We start from the raw sequence: 18,470 nt of genomic DNA on the forward strand, positions 1-18,470 counted from the left end.
AACAGTTCTAAGGTGAGCAGGCAGGGTACACTATGAAGCCAAGTTAGGGCCGCTAGGTTTCCAATTGGCAAGCAGATATAGAAACCCCCTGTTGAATGGCACAATTCCTACACGGCTATACACATAAGAGTAGAGACTGTCCTATACCTGACTCGGCAAGCCCCTCTTGCACCATAAAGGTAACCACTAACAAGCTAGAAAAAGGTTATCATATTTACTAACGCCAGAGTCATGTGGCCCTCACAGCTGTACTGTAAGTCCCGGATGATCACTTACAGATAAATTCTTAGGGAGATGAATCTGAAGCATTTAGAAACTTGCTAAACACTCCAGCCCCCTTTTTCCAAGTTGCTCAAAAGTCATGTTTTAATGTTTATTGCATATACCATTAGTCAAGTTACAAGATCATGATTTAGTTAAGCACTAGCAAAGCTACCCAATGCATATCCCATAGGAGTCAAGACATAAATACAATTCTAGGAAATCCTTATCAAGGTGACACATGCAAATATGGGTTGATTATATTAAAGTGAATAGGAAATAAGGATGATCCCATGCTATACTTGCCTTGAACAAAGTGTTCCTGCTGATTCCGCTCGTCAAAGTAGTAGTCTTGATCACCCACGAATTGCTCATCGTCTATACTCGATAATCACAGCAACATACAAGCATTCAGAAGCAATCATGCATAGCAAACAAAGGCTATAGATTAGAACAGTACACCAACAGCATAAAATCAAGATGAAAAAGTTTGTAAAACGAATCTATGTCTCTACGAACACGCAGACGCGAAGATCACAAAAATCGGAGCTAAAACGAAGAAATTATGAATTAATCAAGATTTTCTTTAATAACATAATAGATTAAATCTAACCTCGAATTTCAAAAGTTGAAAACATACTTAACAGTAGTATAAACATTTAGATTACGCAATTATGAATCTAACGCAACTTGAACGGATTAAATCGGAGTTAAAGCGAAAATTTTATGGTCTAAATAAAACTAGTGACAAAACTGTAAATACATGAAAGCGTATTTTGGATCTAACCAAAGAAACTACGTTTTCTGGAAGAGAAAACATATTCTAGAAATACGCTTTGGACTACGAGTTTAGAAATGAAAGAAGTACCATGACTCAACCGTAGTCGTCGTTGGATGATTCTCCAGTCGTCGTAGGCGCAACAGTTATAAGTGAAAGGCTACCAAACAACTTCTAGTTGCTTTTTGGCTGGTTGTTGGTCACTGAATAACTCTACCATTATCTTGGTCGTAAACGATCGTAAGTTTCCAGCCAGAACAGTATTTTTTTCTCACACCAAACCAGCCAGCAGTAATAATCCACGATCGTATACGATTGTTTCAGCCCCAACCGAACAGGCCGTTAGTATGCTCCGAAGAATCGTAAACGTAGTGGTGCCAGGTGTCCTGATCGCTGTCGAGCGTGTCATTGCCAGCCTAGCTCTCTTTGGATTATCTATAAATATGCTGCTAAGGTTTACAGGATCCTAGCAACACAACATCAATTCAAAGCACGTACGCTAACTAGCTAGCTGTTAATAAGATGTGCCGCCCCTCCATCATGGAAACTGTAGTGGTCAGCGTGCTGCGACTTGTGCTGATGATGTTCATCATCTCCTCCAGCGCTGGATCGCGGTGGGCGTCGGCCAACATCCCTTCGGCTTCTTCCCTGGCTCATCAGCACTGCCCATCCAGCTGCGGGGATTTGAATATCTCTTATCCGTTTGGTATTGGGCCGGGCTGCTTCCACCGAGGCTTCGAGCTCACCTGCGACGACACGGCTCATCCACCCAAGCTCTTCTTGGGAAACAGTACCACTACTCAGATCACTTCTCCACTTTATTCTAGTGGTCTTTATACTACTGCTCTTGGTTTCAACGTAACCATGAGCCATGGTGTGGACACCTACAACGTGTCCTGGCAGACCCCTGATGAGGGTGTTATTATCAGTGATGATAACACTTTGTTTGTTGTCGGCTGCAATGTTGATGCCTTCATGTTTGGTGACAATATGACAGATCTAATTGGTTCTTGCATGAGTGTCTGCACAGACGACAGAGAGACCATGGAGAGGGTGAATTTTGAAGGCTACTGTGATGGGCTCGGTTGCTGCGCCATCTGGTTGCCAAGGGACCTGCCAGCCTTTATACTCCAACTTGTCCGCGGCAACGTTACAGCAGCGCAGTTATTAGACGATGAAGGGCTCTCCAACGTCAAGGTTCTACTATCAGAAGATTATAGCTTTGCTTTGGGTGATCTATACATGAGTTCGGTGAATATAAGCAATGTACAAGATGCATTGATTGAGATTGCCATCACGGACCAACCAGATTGTGAAAGTGCCCAAGTGAATAAGGACACTTATGCTTGTAATGATGAAAGCAACTGTCAAAACCTACCATCTGGACGAGGCTACCAATGCCAGTGTCCCAGTTACATGCAAGGCAACCCCTACGTGCGTGATGGCTGCATCCAAGGTCCATACTTCGTTGCTTCTTCTTCTCTAGCTTCTTTGGTTCTTTTATAATCTATTCGACATGTATATATTTCTAGAGTTTAATGCAGATGAATAGTGCTTTCATTGTCTCTCCAATTTTATATGGTCACTTTATATGGCAACCAAAACCACCCGCCAATTTGAATATGTGATGGTTTTATTGCACAAGTTTGAAAAAATGATCACATCCCTGCACTAGCAATATTTTTATATATTGCCACAAGTTGTGGAGAGCAATTGGAATGACTTAATTTTTATATTACTACTAAAGTAGCCTTGTTATTTTTTTTTTTTGGATTTAGTCAACATTCCTCACCATATTTATTTGCCATGAAGCAGCTTACAATTCAAGGCCCAAAGAGAACTGTACCAGATCATGTGGAAACATGACAATTCCATTCCCTTTTGGGATTGAAGAAGGTTGTTTCGCAAGCGATGACTTTCAACTCAACTGTACATCGAGTAATATCACTGTTCTTGACCGAAAGTACGCACAATATCATGTGGCCAGTGTATCACTTGATGATGGGTTTTTGGCTGCTAGCAACATGGTGGACGACACAAGCTACAAATTCATGACAAGGGTAGTCGACTCTAAAGAGTCTGTTGTGGACGGTATTTTTTATTTCTCACCGGAAGCTGAAATAATAAATTGGGTAATTGCAAACTTAACTTGTGAACAAGCTATGCAAAAAAATGATGAGTATGCGTGTATCAGTCACAACAGTGACTGCCAAAATGTCACGCGAGGGAGAACACATTTTGGATATCGTTGCAAATGTTCTAATGGCTTCCGAAGGAGAATCCGAAGAGCATGCTTCAAGAAAAATCAAGGTCTACTCTTGGAGCAACTAATATCAAATGAAAGCACTACTAACAAACCAAAGATATTCTCCTTGGAGGAGGTAGAGGAGGCAACCAACAATTTTGATGCTACTCGTGTTCTTGGTTGTGGAGGACATGGAACGGTTTATAAAGGGATTCTGTCAGATCAACGTGTGGTGGCTATAAAGAAATCTAAAATAGTGGAGAAAACAGAGATAGACCAGTTTATCAATGAGGTAGCTATTTTGTCTCAAATCATACATCGCAATGTGGTGAAACTTTTTGGTTGTTGCCTAGAAGATGATGTACCTTTGCTAGTCTATGAATTCATATCAAATGGCACTCTATATGACCTTCTTCACATAGATGTTACAACAAAGTGCTTACTATCATGGGACGATCGTGTAAGGATTGCAATGGAAGCAGCAGGAGCACTTGCTTATCTACATTCAGCTGCCGCAATACCAATTTTTCATAGAGATGTGAAGTCTTCCAATATACTCTTGAATGAAAACTTCACCGCAAAGGTTTCAGACTTTGGTGCTTCAAGATCTCTTTCACTTGATGAGACTCATGTGGTGACAATTGTTCAAGGAACATTCGGGTACTTGGATCCCGAATATTATCATACCGGTCAGCTAACTGAGAAGAGTGATGTATATAGTTTTGGAGTAATACTTGTGGAATTTTTGACAAGAAAGAAGCCAATTTTTATCAATAATTTAGGTGAAAAACAAAGTTTGTCCCATTACTTTGTTCAAGCACTTCATGAAAGATCTCTTATGGAAATAATGGATCCACAGGTTGCTGAAGAGGCAGACCAGGAAGATATTAATGAAATCACCTCCCTCGCAGAAGCATGCTTAAGGGTCAAAGGTGTAGAGCGACCAACTATGAAAGAAGTAGACATGAGGTTACAATTCCTAAGAACAAAGAGACTGAGAAAAAGACATCATTTACCTGAACAAGATGGAGATATTGAGGCTTTGTTACACCTAGAAGCTAAGAATTTAAATGAACATATTGATCTTGTCAATGCTGCCCATGTAATACCTCAAGTGTCCTCTAGGTGCTACAGTTTGGAGCAAGAATATGTGTCTTCATTTAGGTCACGTAACTAAACTAACAGAGGGCTTGCTTAGATATTGTCTATAGAAATATACAATGTAACAGGATTCGGTAATCTCTATGATGTGTATCCAGTTAGGACTTGGAGTCCTAGGCATATAACTTGGTCATGAATCTAGAGTACTAAGCCTAATTGGCTTTACAAATAATTTTGTATGGATTCTCTATATAATGAAAGCCTCCAACACCCTCAATGGTTAAGCCATTACAATAACTTTTACAAGGTATCTAGAAGGTGAATTTTGATGGCTCCTGTACTAGGTTTGGCTGCTGCTCCATCGACATGCTAAGGGACCTGCCAGCCTTTATGTTGAAATTTCTCATCACAATATTAAAAGAGCACAGTTATTAGATGATGAAGGGCTCTCCAGCGACTAGCGTCAAGGTTCTACTGTCACGAGATTTAGCTTTGCTGTGGGCGAGACAGCCCCTATACGTTTTTTAGGAAACAAAAGTTCTAGCTTCATCGTTCCTCTAGGAGGAAGAATTAGACCAATTATTACAAACTCACATCAAAAATAAAAACCAGGGAACCACTCCTAATGTCCAAGACGATAAGTGAAACTCCACCCATGAGAAACAAACAGAAACATGGCACTAGACTCTAGAAGCCTGCATGCCTCCACAATGGAAGCCTTTGCTCATTCAAGCGCTATAATTGAGTCCAGAATCGGAGCCAATATGTCCCCTGGAAGAGTACCTACAAAAAATTTTGTTTTTTTGCTTTTGTTAAAAACAAAATCATTTCTTATGTGCTAGATTGCCCAACATAGTGCTGAAGCTCCTATCAAAAAAAGCAAATTGTGTTTGCGATGTCCCAATTTTGACCATCCCCCAAACAAGTGAGACATGCTTTTTAGAGGGGTAAATACCAAACACCCAATGGACCGCACGCCAGAGAAATCGAGCATAATGACGTACAGTCCAAGAAAAGATGTTGGATGGTTTCAAGCTTATTACAAAAACAGCAAACTTTACTACCATTCTAATTTCTTCTTGCTAGATTATCTTTTGTTAAAATAACCCCTTTTTCAGGAACAACATTACGATTTTGTTTTTTAAGGGTATTTTCATTTGCCATATCTCCTGCGTGACTTTCATACCATTGCTGACAAGGAATGTATACATAGAATTCGCAAAAAAGGACCCATTTTTATGTAAACCCTAAACAAACTTATCCGACAAATTGTTCAATGTGACATGCATAATACTAGCAAGTAGTCTATGCCATTCTGTTAATTTTCCCCACCAAAGCCCTTATGAAAGACACATTTAGAGGATCAGATTGCAGAACCTCAGCTACGATTGCTTGCTTTTTGCGCTCCACATTCTATAGGTTTGGATAACCGGTTTTAAAAGCCAGATGTCCCATCCATTTGTCTTCTCAAAACCCGATAGATGGCTGGATCCATACCTCGTTGCTTCTTCTTCTTTTGGTTCTTTTATAATCGATTCAACAACATATATTTCTCGGACTATTTCAAGATTTTAATGCAGATGAATATTTCTTTCTTTGTCTCCACCCATGCGTGGTGACTTTATATGGCAACTAAAACCACCCACCAGTTTAAATGTGTGATGGTTTTTATTGCACTAGTTTGAAAATAAATGATCACATCCCTTTATATTCCTTTGAATGTACCAAATTGCCACCCCGTCGATGCTGACGGGCAGTCGACACCCACAGACGATATTCGTGTAAAATCAGGTCAGAGACTGTCCAACTCATCCTATAAATAGGACCCAAATAACACTGCGATGATGATGGAAAGCTTGATACAAGAGCCGCATATTGCTTTTATCTGCGATTGTTGAGAAATCGAAGGCCACACCATCGGCCGGGCCCAGAGGGGTGACGTTCAACCCAAACACCAACAGGGAGGAAGAAGATGACCTTTATTCTCCTTAAATTTGAGAAAATTAAGAAAATAGTCGTTGTGGTGTGCTATAGCAAGTAATCTCCATTTCATAATGGTATCTAGTAAACTTTGGTGTTCATGGTGTAGACTGACCAATTACATTTTTGTTCAGTGTCTGGGAGCAAAATTTGCCTTTTATAAATTGCCCACCTGCTACGTCACTGAGGGTATGGGACGCTCCCTCTCTGTTTCTGCAAACAGCGACCCTACGTTTCTGACATGTTTTCTTTCATCCAAGGTCAAGGACCACCACCCTTATATTTTTTATTGAAGGAACTTAAAACATCAGGATAACAACACAATCAAAGAAATGAATGATGAATTTAACGGATTTCCGTATCTGACTACATTGCTCAGTAAACACAAATATACAGCTCAGCTCAGGAGATCACATGCATGATCAATGTTACGGACCAAACGGAACTACCTCCGATCCATCAGAACAGCATGTCACAAAAGCAGCAAAACCAATCTCCAGTTCTGCTCTCACGAGAGCAACAAAAGAAGCAGAGAAGGCAGTCCAAGGAAGAAGCTCCATTGCGAGGGCAGATGATGAGACCGGGACATTCCCGCGCTAGCATCGCCCCCTGCTGTTGAGCCTCTGCTGCCTGGGGTGGGTGCCTTGGGTGGCGACGGCGGTGGTATCACACAGGTCCCAAAGGTTGAATTTGCCTGCACATCATAGATAGGTCAGATAGTTAGCATATGCATGGCAGGCATCATGTTGCTATTCAAAGATAGAAATGCCACTAATTTAAACAGCGCTTACCTTGCAATACGCGATGTTGTCGCATCCGCATACCATATGACCATTTGCAATATCTGTAGCTAAGGGAGCTCCTCCACCGTCACTCCTCTGCATGATTAAGATTCAAGAGGGTCAGAGACTTCATAACAAAGAAATTACAAGATCCTTGAAATGGCGAAACGGCCCAGGTAAAGGGGTTCAATAGATATTCACATACCATGTAGAAATCAACAGCAATGTAGTTGGGCCACCGATTGCCTGAAGCATCATGGCACGTTTTGAGCATGCTAACGAGTGGCGCTGAATTATTTCCGCATACACCAGTCTGACTCGGGTTAGTCGTGAAGAAATTCATCAGAACAAGTGACTGGCTTTTGGAATCCATGACTGGAGACTCTGTGCGATTGGGGCATTTGCCTGCTACCATACCATCATTTCCATCTGTGTGTATAAAGCAAATCTGGTCAACAAAAGTGTCAAGGGAAAAAAAAGGAAAACTCTGCAGGCCATTGAAACAGGGCATGTACTGAAACCTACATTGGTTTTCCACAACGTAGTTCCACTCATATGCGATCCCCTCGCTTGCTTCCTTGGATTTCTTTGATGTGAAGACTAGCAGGCGCTGGTTCTGGCTGATCATGTCCTTGAGCAAAGGCCAGTTGCCACCGCTCTTTGGCATTTTCGACACTGGAAACCAATACTTCATAAGGCCAGAAGCATTGAATACTTTCGGCAAGGACCCTGTTGCGGTGTAGTCCTCAAGAAAAATTGTGACTACTTCTGATGGGTTTGCATCAAGGAACGTCTGGATCTCTTTGAAGACATTGATGGCAGGTTGCTGAGAGAAAAGAAAGAAAAACAACTCAAGATTATACTTACAACATGAGTGTACTTATTTTCTTTTTCAGGACAGAAGAGAGAGAAGAATGTTTAGCTGACAATCTTACAAAGGCAGTGAAGTTGTAGCATTTTCCTTGAAATGAGTGGCACAGCCAGACATCGTTGTCAAAGTCATAAGTGTCAAGCATCAAGCCCCTAACACCATTCTGCACATAATCAAGTACAAGTCCCACTGTTAGCATTTTATAAATAGCAAATGGTTAGGCAAAACTCTGGCAGATCAGCACTAAATGATAAGGGTTAGTAGTGGTGAGAAACAAAACTCATCTGTTGACCACTAACTGAACATTTTTTTAGCAATTCCACCATTGGAATCTAGTTTGAGGTAAACTGTGTTCCTCAGTACAAACTAGAAAGCTACGAAATATAATCTTCAAAACAGGGGGCATGAGTAAAAGCCTACTAAGCTGAACAGCTTTGACTTAAGACTGCCTTCTTTGTTCCTTCCAGTTGAGGAACATAGGAAGTTGTATATGAGATATATTAGGGTCAGAAAGAATATTTTATTGTATCTTAATGACAGACTAGTTCTGAAACGTGAATGGCAGAACTAGCTAGAAAAGATCAGAGCTGTTCCAACTCCCAAGTCTTCAAAACCTAATCAAGTTGAGCCACGCAAGAACTCAAGTTCCAGATGACCATTTGAAACTAGAAGAAGCAGTATGACATGACAGACGAGATAAGTGTGGTCCCTTCATTTTCTTAAGAAGAAAGCAAACGACACCTACACAGCATAATGCCTGAACTGGACAAGATCTTTGTGAGGTCTGCTTAACAACTTGAAGCAATAATCAAACCAGCAACTTATAAGTAGTCTAACTTTCTCTAAATACAACTAGTGCCACCCTGGTTTCACGAGTTAGGTACAGGCAACAGACAAACCATGTCCTAAGTTACATAAAGTTATCCTGAAGATGTTAAGGGAAAGAAGCGGTGCCATTGGTAGCTTAGGGCATTTAGGCACATCTATTCTATATTGGTTGGGGCTTGAGCATGACTAAAATTTGTAAAGACATTAAGCATGTATTAAATTTTGTAATTTACGGACCAAATAAAGCCAGATCCAGAGGCATGCATACCAACAAGAAGTCAAGAATCTCTGTGAGCATGTACTGTTCCACTTCCACTGCACAAGTCCGTGGGCAAATAAAAGGCAAAGACAGCTGACATGATTCTTGCAGTGGAAAAGGGGGCTTGAGCATGTACTGTTCCACTTCCACTGCACTGAATTGAACCAAAGCATGGAAATTACTTTGTGCGATGTGGACTTTTGATGGTAATATTCCTCCGAAAGACAAATTAAAGGAAAAAGGAGTGAGTGAAACCAATGTGCGTACGTACGTGTAAATATTCTTTGTAGCTTTTGGTTTTGGGATGGAGTGGGGGATGTCCATGTCCTATTCCAGGAGCAGGTGCAGCTCACACACACAGTCCAACTACACACATGCACTGTAGCAGCCGGAAGCAGAGCAGAAAGGTCCAATTTTTCCTTAACTGTTAGAAAAAGCCTGAATTCTGGAAGAGAAAGGTGCTGGCTTTCTTTATATTTTTTGCTGGGCAAAATTTCACTAGATTCTGTAGGAGATGTGTTGTACGTAGTAATAAAGATAATAAAAGGCGATGATATCTATGAAGTTTGCCAATGTTGACATCACATAGTTATTTACTGTGCCAAGGGAGTCGAAGGTGCTGTGGTGATGAGATTTGAAATCATCATGTGGTTGAGTAAGCAGACAGACAGGCAGACAGCACAAACTAAACGCAACTACAGGGGATCAAATCAAAGGATGATGCTGAGATTGGATTGGAATAAATTAGTCCTGATGAATTCGGTGATGATGAGATAATGACATGCACGGTGTGAGTGTGTCAAACAAATTGACATTGTTCTTATATATGCGCGACAGTAGTAGTAGTGAGTAAAGCAGACGCTAAGGTGGGCCCACCGGCCGACAGCGGCGGAAGGTGGACACGTGGTGGGAAGGCGGGGGCCAGCAAAGCAGCAACCACCCCCACTTCCATTGGCAGCGGCAGCGGCGCCGGCGTCGGAGGGGATGGCGGAGGCACAGGGCGGCGAAGGAAGGAAGCCTTATATACTAGGGAAATGGAAATGGGGACGAAGAGGTGGTCTGGTTGGTTACCTTGAGCTGCGCGGTGACGGTGTCCTCCTGGTTGGTCTCGGTGATGAGTGGGTTGCCGGTGGCGGAGGCGGCGCCGGCGAGTGCGTACGAGTTGTGGGTGGTGAGCCACGAGTAGTTGTTGAAGGGGAGGCCCGTGCCGTGGGTGGCCGGGCCCACGGGGCTGGCGCGCGTGCAGATGCTGTCCCCGCCGGCACCGCAGGCGCTGCAGTGCAGGCCGGAGCCGCAGCCGCCACAGGAGGAGGAGCACGCGTCGCCCACCTGCGCCGCCGCTGCCTGGTGCGCCGCAAACAGCAAGAAGAAGAGCAGGGTCGCCGAGAAGAAGAGCAGCAGCCGGGGCCGGGGACGGGCGGGCGCCATTGATGGGATCGGCGCCGCGCGCGGCGAGCCGGCGACGAGTTGAGTTGGCAGTCAGTGGACGGCAACGACAGCGAGGAGGTTGAGGACGCGCTCGTGGTGGTTGCCTGGACCTGGTTTGGTGAGGACACAGGACTGTGACGAGGGCTGCGTCTCTGCCTGCAACTTTTTATTTTATTTATTGCAAGAGCCAACAGCAGAGCCGTTATTTGTTGTGAGAGGCTGATAAGTTAAAGCGAACAGGACCACGGTGTGGTGTTGACGGACGTGTTGAACTGAAAAAGGACGGCCAATGCACTGCGATGCAAACACGAGCCAAACCCGAGCAGATTTGAGGCCCTCCTCTAATTCGGAATCGTAATCGTAATCGTAATCGTGCGCAAATGAAATCAAACAGAAAGTCACCTTCACCGTGTTTACTTTTTTTCTTAAAAAAAACTCTGCTGTGACTACGCGTTGCTCGTACGCGGCAACACGTTAGGAGAGGAGCTGTACTTTTCAAAAAAAAAAAAGGCTGACCAAGCAAACGTGTGCAACAACGCGGAGCCGCAGGGCAGCACAGCACCTGTCGGCTGCCAGCGCTCACGATCCACCGATGCCAATCTATTGTCTTCTCTCTCGTTCAGATATATAAATCAGATGTCATACGTACTACTACCAGATGGTTGACTTTTGCAAACCTGCCTCATTGTTTACAGAGACAGACAGAGCACAAACCCGGTCCGGGCGGGCATTATCTACCGGACTCTTCCATCTGCTTACCATTGCCAATTCAAATCACAACTCCAGTTTCTCCGTCTTCTCTTCTCTTCTCTTGCTGCCTGTCATCATCAGCAAACGCCCACTGTCCGTGACCCACGACAAATTCAATATACATACAGTACTAGGCTACCAATTCAACATCTAGCTAGAACATTTCACAGGTAACCGTCATCTAGAACAAACAATTCTAGACTAGGATTATCACGCCCAAATTGGCTGCTTCCATACACACACACACAGTGTCTATTTAGACTTCAATCAAAGCATATGTACCAGGGAAACCACAGTCAAATATTACATACTGCAAGCATCCTGATGTGTTACTTGCTCACATCAGGACTCCCTGATTGGCTGCCTGGCTCATGATGCATAATTTAACTTGCCTTCAAATGAGCATCCTTTTTTCGTTTCAAATATGTACACCATGTTCTTACATAACCAGCACCCTCTCTCTACACATTGCAACTGAACCAAGCATTAACATCATGCATGATACACAACTCACAAGCGGAGGAATGCTTCAATCCAATTGGCAGGAAGCACAACCAACCCTGCAATACTGACAGTTTTTCTCCATCCATACCCAGAGAGCCAGAGACACCCCGTCATCATCATAATTCAACTCATTCACATGGGCTTCCACACGCTGAGGACCTCCTGGAACATCTCGAGCATGAGCTCGCGGTCCGCGTGGTGGAAGAAGCTGTGCATCTCGTCCCTCACATCATAAATCTTCCCAAACACAAACAGGTAGGTGAGGCACCCTTTCTTGAGGCGCTCCAGCTGGTACAGCCATGCCACGTGGAGCCGCTCCAGGACGTTCGCCGAGCTGATGTCCTCCAGCAGGCTCTCCTCGCAGCAGTCCTTGATGTCGCCGATCCCGTACTTGTTGGCCGCCGCCAGCAGCGGCAGCCGGTGCTTCCAGAACTGCCCCTGCTCTATCGTCCCGTAGATGAAGCCCAGCAGCACCGAGCACGACTCGAGGCACATGTCGCTGATGTTGATCGTCGACGACTCCTTCTCCCGCAGGTCATGCACGAACATGCTCTCGAACACGGGGGAGCACGCCGCCAGGACGGCCTTGTGGGCCTTCAGGACGCCGTCTGTCGTGTTGATGGTCACGTCAGCGTGGATGGAATCCGTCAGCATGCGGGAGAGACATCCGAGGGTGCTCTTGCTCGCAATCTTCTGCACCATGCCTTCGTTTGGCCACACCGACGATGATTCAGTAGCCTATAATAATTAGCACAATATTGGACAGCGTTAGCATATCATTAGCAGTAACAATACAAGGGCTCATGATGACGAATATGCCAAGTCATTCAAGTTTCTGCATACAGGAAGGAGCCAACAAAATGTTACAGGAATTTCCCAGGTCATGGAAGCGTTTAGCAAGAGATGTGAATTGAGAAAAACAAGACGAGGCTGGATACTTGCATTGTTGTTGGCTATCCTCAGGTCCAGAAACTCAACATCAATCGTAAAACGCCCATGCGACATTGCATCAACTTGCCAGACAAAGTCATCGCTGGTACGCAGAAGATGCTCGTGCACTGCCACAGGTAAAGGATAAAACAATAACATATATCAGGAGAGATCAGTGAAGCCATCACAGCAACAAGAAAATATCAAGAGAATGGCAGGCACAGTACAGTAAAATCCATCAAGCTCCTATGTTGGATATGGTATTCAGGTATGTATGACCTATGAATTATGAATTTATGATCCCATTTTTACTCCATTTGTTATTATCAAAGTTGCAATTGCAACAAACATAGAGATGCTACTGCCATGGTCTTTTCTGGGTAAAGGGCTGCCTCATGTCCAGTTAACCACTGCTTCACATTTGCAATACAGATTTTGTATCCTTCAAGGAGTAGCGGCAAAAAATGTTGTTTACTTGATTAGAGAGCTTCAAATTACTTTTCTGACTGGCAAGCAACTATTTTGTGCTTTGGAATGCATTCCTGTAAAGTAAAGCTCCTGATCAGAACTGCTGGCTGCAGCAGCGATGCGGCGGCTGCTGCTGCAGCACCCCTGTTGCACCTCTCACTGGCCAATGTATAAACTGAGAAGCCACAGCTGCAGCCACTGTTGTAGAAGTGCAGCTGATCAGGCCTTAAAACTCAAAGCAGCAGCAGCAGCACCTGACTGCATTTTCTGCGAATTCCTGTGTTTCTTATGGGTCTTTACAGATTATATCATCAGTTGAGATTCAGTCGGCAGATGGTGGACCAAGAAACTTTTCCCACGTCTCCTTCGAGGAAATACTATGACAAGAATTGGAATAAGGACAGTTTATAACTAGTCATATGCTCATAGCTGAATGATAGTACTATAACCTCATAAAGGTGGAAAATAGAATATATTCCCCCAAAAAAAATACAGAAACAACTCACAGCCATCACGGGAATGGCCAATCAGCCTAAAAATTGGGCACTACAGTACTCACTATGTATCACAAAGACATGAAGTATACCATTGTAATCTACTAGTGACACTCGAGAAGCAGGAGGCAAATTATTGGTGCAGTGCAGTACAAAGAAAGACTGAATCTTTAAGAATCTGGCCAAAGAAAGGTTGAATCTTTAAGAATCGGGAATGCTTAGAGAATAGAGATGCTACCAGGGGAGACGCAGGAGCGTCGCGGCGGGCCGGCCCAGGAGACGCGGAGCAGGAATCGCGCGAGAGGGGGCTGCTCCTTGGCCACCCGGCCAGGCTCCGGGAAGAGGCGCACGAAGATGGAGCGGCTCTTCTCCACCGACAGGTACCTGGCACAATTGTACAGCAACAGGGGATGGATGGAGTTACAGGAGCAGCAGAAATTGGGATTGGGGGAAGGAGGGATCTGGAGGAACAGGAAGCAGAGCAGACCAGTTCCAGATGCCGAGCTTGAAGGGGTCGGACCGTCGGTAGGAGCAGGGGCCGAAGGTGTCGATGCGCCACTGCGCCAACCGGGAGATGGTCTCCACGCGGGAATCCGGCCCACTCGCCCCTCCGGACCCGCCGCCGTTCATCGCTGACGCCGAGCAGCAGCGGCCACTCCAGGTCCAGAGGTGGGGGGGACGACCGAGGCGAGGAGTCACCTTCACACAAACCTTTTCTTTTGTCGCCTACCAGTACCCTCGCCCCTCCACGTCCCATGACAAACCACCAATTGCCTCTGGATAGATGCAGTTGGGTCATCTGTCTAAAATATCTTTCCTAGCAGTGAAACCATTTTTTTTTTTGAAAATGAAAATCTGTTCATTTACTGCCAGCCCAGCAGGGCCCATGAAACCAAGTCTGAGATTGGTAATGTAGCAGCTCTCCTAGCAGCCCATAGTCTTGGGCCTAGCATGCTTTGGAACTGCAAAAGGCTATGTACAACTTCTGTAATAAATTAATCATTCAAGTGTAATTTGGTGTATTTTTACCGTTCTGGCGTTAACAACTTAACATATATAACATACAAAATTAAACTCATAGTGATATAATATCTGTACAATCCTACAAGTTGTAACTCAATACATACTACAAATACTCATAGTTAGCTTAGTTGCTAACTTTACAAGTGTTCTACAAAGTTCATAGCATTGGTGTTCTTACTTTTCTTCTGGCCTGTCAACTTTTTTATTCATGGGCAATACTAATTATTTCCATGTAAAAATAATTAGAGTACGTTAAATAAAACTTCAACTTTATATAACATAAAATTAATAATTACTCCATCTATTCTAAATTATAAGACGTTTTGACTTTTCTAGATACGTAGTTTTTGTTATGCACTTAGATATGCACTATGTCTAGATATATAGCAAATGTAATGTATCTAAAAAAGACAAAACATCTTATAATTTGAAACAAGGGGGGTTACAACTATTCACAACAATTGAACACATATATTTGTCGTATGGTTCTATTTTCCTAGCATCAATGACATTTTAATAAACCCACGTGTAGTGTAAATGTACTATTCCTTCTTTCAATAAATCCATAAAAATATGAGTACACCCCTACTAAGGTTATGAGAATGGTTTCATGAGGAATATATCTAACCAACTAAGCTACATCGCATGATTAACCACACACATTTGATTAAGAAAAGACCCAAAAGAATAGAGGTTCCATCAAAATTTAGTGCACCGCGCCGGCCCTTTTCTGATTGAGACATCACTAAATAATATTATGCAAAAGAATGGATAAATTCAGTTACTCAATCAAGCAAGTATATGCGTGGATCATAGAAGATCGAAATCGATCATTACATGAACAACCGTGTTATCATTGCAGTGCAAGTTGGAAGTTGCTATCGGCTTCAATTTGTTGATTAATAGTGAAGACTTCGGTCGACTATAGATTTAATCTGTAGCTGTGAAGCAAACTTGTGTCATGGATCGTCTGGCAATTTGTAGCAACCGTATCCTATACCAAATTTTCCACACGTTTTTTTTTCAATAAATATGCCGCATGGTTTAAGTTAATCGTATTTTTTTAGATAAGAAGTTAATCGTATATGTATGGCATGATGAAAAAAAAACTTATGAAAGCTCATGCACGTAAAGAAATTAAATGACATGATGTCCACACGTGTACCTGTACAGGCCGAAAATCATTACTTTCTTGTGCAGATAGAACAAGTCAATGATAACAAGAGGGAAATTAAACCATCAATCAATAGTTCAAAGGCAATATATATATGATGTTGTGTATTGTGAGTACAAATTTTAGGAAAAAAAAAATTGATCATCAGAATAACGGCAACTAATAGTGCTAGCTAGCTTAGCTTTGATCAAGCAATCAGTTCCAGATCTTAGCTGAAGATGTACGTGAAATGATGAATACACCCTACAACTATACGCTACCAGAATATAGTGGTTAATACAGTACACATGTATAATCAGTCGTGCTGAATGAAGAGGGATCGTCATGCATATTCAGATCAGATGTTGTCTTGTCATGCATCATTGTTGTTCTTGGAGCAAGAAGAAGGAGAAGCTGGCGGCGGTGTGTGATGGAAATTCAGCTGCGCGGGCGGCAGCAGGCTGCTCAGCAGGTTCCAATCCACCGTCGACTCCGCAGCGACGGCGGCAGCGGCAACCTGATCGTTAAAGCTATGATGCACGCCGCCGTCTATGGCAAGGCTCTGGAGCGGCGCCATGTCGGCGAGGAGCTGCACGTGCAGCTTGGACTCAGCCGCCAAGCCACCGTGGTCATGCGCTGCCGGAGGTGCAGCAGCAGCGCCGCCGCCGTTAATCAGTAGCCGCGCTGCAGGGGCAGGGCCGTCGTAGTAGTAGGTGGCGGGCACGGTGGAGCCGTAGCTGCCCGGCAGGTAGCCGCCGGCAGCGGCGTAGCAGGCGTGCCTGATGTGCTGCTGGTTGGGCATGGGCTTCTGGAAGGCGCGGCAGACGACCCATCCTTCCTCCTGCGTGGGGGCGTGCTCGTTGCTCTGCAGCCGGTACTCGTGGATGATCCAGTCCGTCTTACGGCCGTTGGGCGCGCGGCCGCGGTAGAAGACGAGCGTCTTCCGCATGCCGATGACGACGCTGATGGATCCGGCGGCGGAGGAGGAACGGGAGGTAGTGGTGGAGGAGAGCACCGGCTTGTCCCTGCCGGTGGCCTTCCAGAAGCCAGCGGCGGTGGCGCGGTTGGTGCGCGTGCCGCTCGGGTACTTGCGGTCCTTGTAGCTGAAGAAGTAGTACTCCGTCGGCTCCTCCTGATCCTGGCCGCCGCCGCTGCCGCTGCCGCTGCCGCCGTAGTAGCCGCACCTCTCTGCGTCAACGATGGGTATCATACATCCATTGGTAGCTAAATTAAACAGCATGCATGATCAGAACACGCATACATCCATACCTTGGAGATCCCATGGCTCGATCCTGTAGAGATCGACCTCCCGGATGATGTCGAGGTCGATCTTCTGGGAGGCCACCTTCCTGGCCAGGTAGTACCCCACCAGCTCCTCCTCCGTCGGGTGGAACCTGAACCCTGGAGGCACGCATGGTGCCTGCTGCTGCTCATCCATTTCGATCTCTTCCTGCAAATGCTCGATCACTCCACGGATCGACCGATCGAGATTATTTATGAGTTGCTTGCGTGGTTTCACTTTCGGATGGATAGAGGCATATATGCAGCAGGAGCAGAGAGAGAAATACAAGAGATCGAGGTCCCTAGAAATAGCAAGCAAGCTAGCTACCAGCAGGGGAATGAAACATATGGTGGAACTTGGAGGTGGAACCAGCAGCAAGCTTGCTTAAGGTGGACCTAACAAATCAGTAGTTGCACCATACTTGTACCCGTACTTAGGGATGGATGATCGTCAATGTATATACGTACATGTTGCATTGGTGATATCTATCATTTCTCTATATAATATGGGAGTTATATATATATATTATAAACTAAATATATATGCTGCCATAGTATGGTAGGGTACATGTGTGAAAATGAAGAAGCTAAACTAACTTTTTTGGACTGGAAGGTATATATATATATATATATATATATATATATATATATATATATATATATATTCCTTAGCTTGGAGTGCACTTCAGGCCTCTGCTGGCTGCTGCCTGCCTGCCTGCCCTCCTCCTCATCTCTCTCTCTCTCTCTCTCTTACTCACACAATGCAACCCTCCACCAGCTTGTACATCATGCGTACCGGTACTAGCTAGCACACTACACATACCCTGCTCGTTCAATTCTTCCTTTCATGCTAGCTAGCTTCTCTCACACCTACTTGCTGCACTGCATGCAGCAGCTACCAAGCGTTGCATTGTGGCCACATATATATTTCATATAATCATATTACGTCATTTGATATACATAAAAAGATATACAAGGACTATACAAGTATAGATTCATGCTCGATGAGATCGATCAAGCAAATTAACACCATACTACGGGAACACACAAACAAAACGACACAAAAATATATGTATGCATATATGATCAATGATGTTTTGATTAATTGTGGGCACTCACCAGACGATTCAAGAGGTAGTTGGAGCAGCTAGCAATAATAAGGAGAATGATGAACAAGCTATTGTTGCCTCTGATGATGCAGATAAGGTGGTATAGAACACGATGTAATAAGATGGTATATGCATGGGCTATTTATAGATGGGTGAAAAGCTATAGCTACTTCTTTTGGCCTTTTGGGTGCCTGATAATGTTAAGACGGAGATATATGATGTAGT

The 18,470-nt window shown here is 44.1% G+C and overlaps 2 protein-coding genes and 1 pseudogene across 2 annotated transcripts; 1 reads left to right on the plus strand and 2 right to left on the minus strand.

The window, feature by feature from the left end:
- The first annotated feature begins 1,561 nt into the window (after window positions 1-1,561).
- Window positions 1,562-4,461, plus strand: LOC136501941 (wall-associated receptor kinase 5-like). Its single transcript, XM_066497453.1, has 2 exons — window positions 1,562-2,495; window positions 2,855-4,461. Exons 1-2 carry the CDS (start codon window positions 1,562-1,564, stop codon window positions 4,459-4,461), a joined length of 2,541 nt encoding a protein of 846 aa, XP_066353550.1.
- Window positions 4,462-6,689: 2,228 nt separating this feature from the next.
- Window positions 6,690-14,446, minus strand: LOC136501942 (uncharacterized; annotated as a pseudogene).
- A 1,511-nt stretch (window positions 14,447-15,957) lies between these two features.
- On the minus strand, window positions 15,958-17,515 carry LOC136501508 (NAC domain-containing protein 37-like). The gene is made up of 2 exons (XM_066497036.1): window positions 17,125-17,515; window positions 15,958-17,043 (listed from the first exon to the last, which is right to left on the minus strand). The coding sequence occupies exons 1-2, from the start codon at window positions 17,291-17,293 to the stop codon at window positions 16,229-16,231; spliced, it is 984 nt and encodes a 327-aa protein (XP_066353133.1). The 5' UTR covers window positions 17,294-17,515; the 3' UTR covers window positions 15,958-16,228.
- Between the last annotated feature and the right edge of the window lie 955 nt (window positions 17,516-18,470).

This window comes from Miscanthus floridulus, chromosome 13 (assembly GCF_019320115.1).
Source record: "Miscanthus floridulus cultivar M001 chromosome 13, ASM1932011v1, whole genome shotgun sequence".
NCBI lineage: Eukaryota > Viridiplantae > Streptophyta > Magnoliopsida > Poales > Poaceae > Miscanthus > Miscanthus floridulus.

Excerpts from the sequence above, each read along its gene's own strand:
- LOC136501941 (XM_066497453.1), top strand. The coding sequence starts at position 1,562 with ATGTGCCGCCCCTCCATCATGGAAACTGTAGTGGTCAGCGTGCTGCGA. Across the intron at positions 2,496-2,854 it reads GCGTGATGGCTGCATCCAAG|CTTACAATTCAAGGCCCAAA; the intron begins GTCCATACTTCG and ends GCCATGAAGCAG.
- LOC136501508 (XM_066497036.1), bottom strand. The coding sequence starts at position 17,293 with ATGGATGAGCAGCAGCAGGCACCATGCGTGCCTCCAGGGTTCAGGTTC. Across the intron at positions 17,044-17,124 it reads CGAGCCATGGGATCTCCAAG|AGAGGTGCGGCTACTACGGC; the intron begins GTATGGATGTAT and ends TCGTTGACGCAG.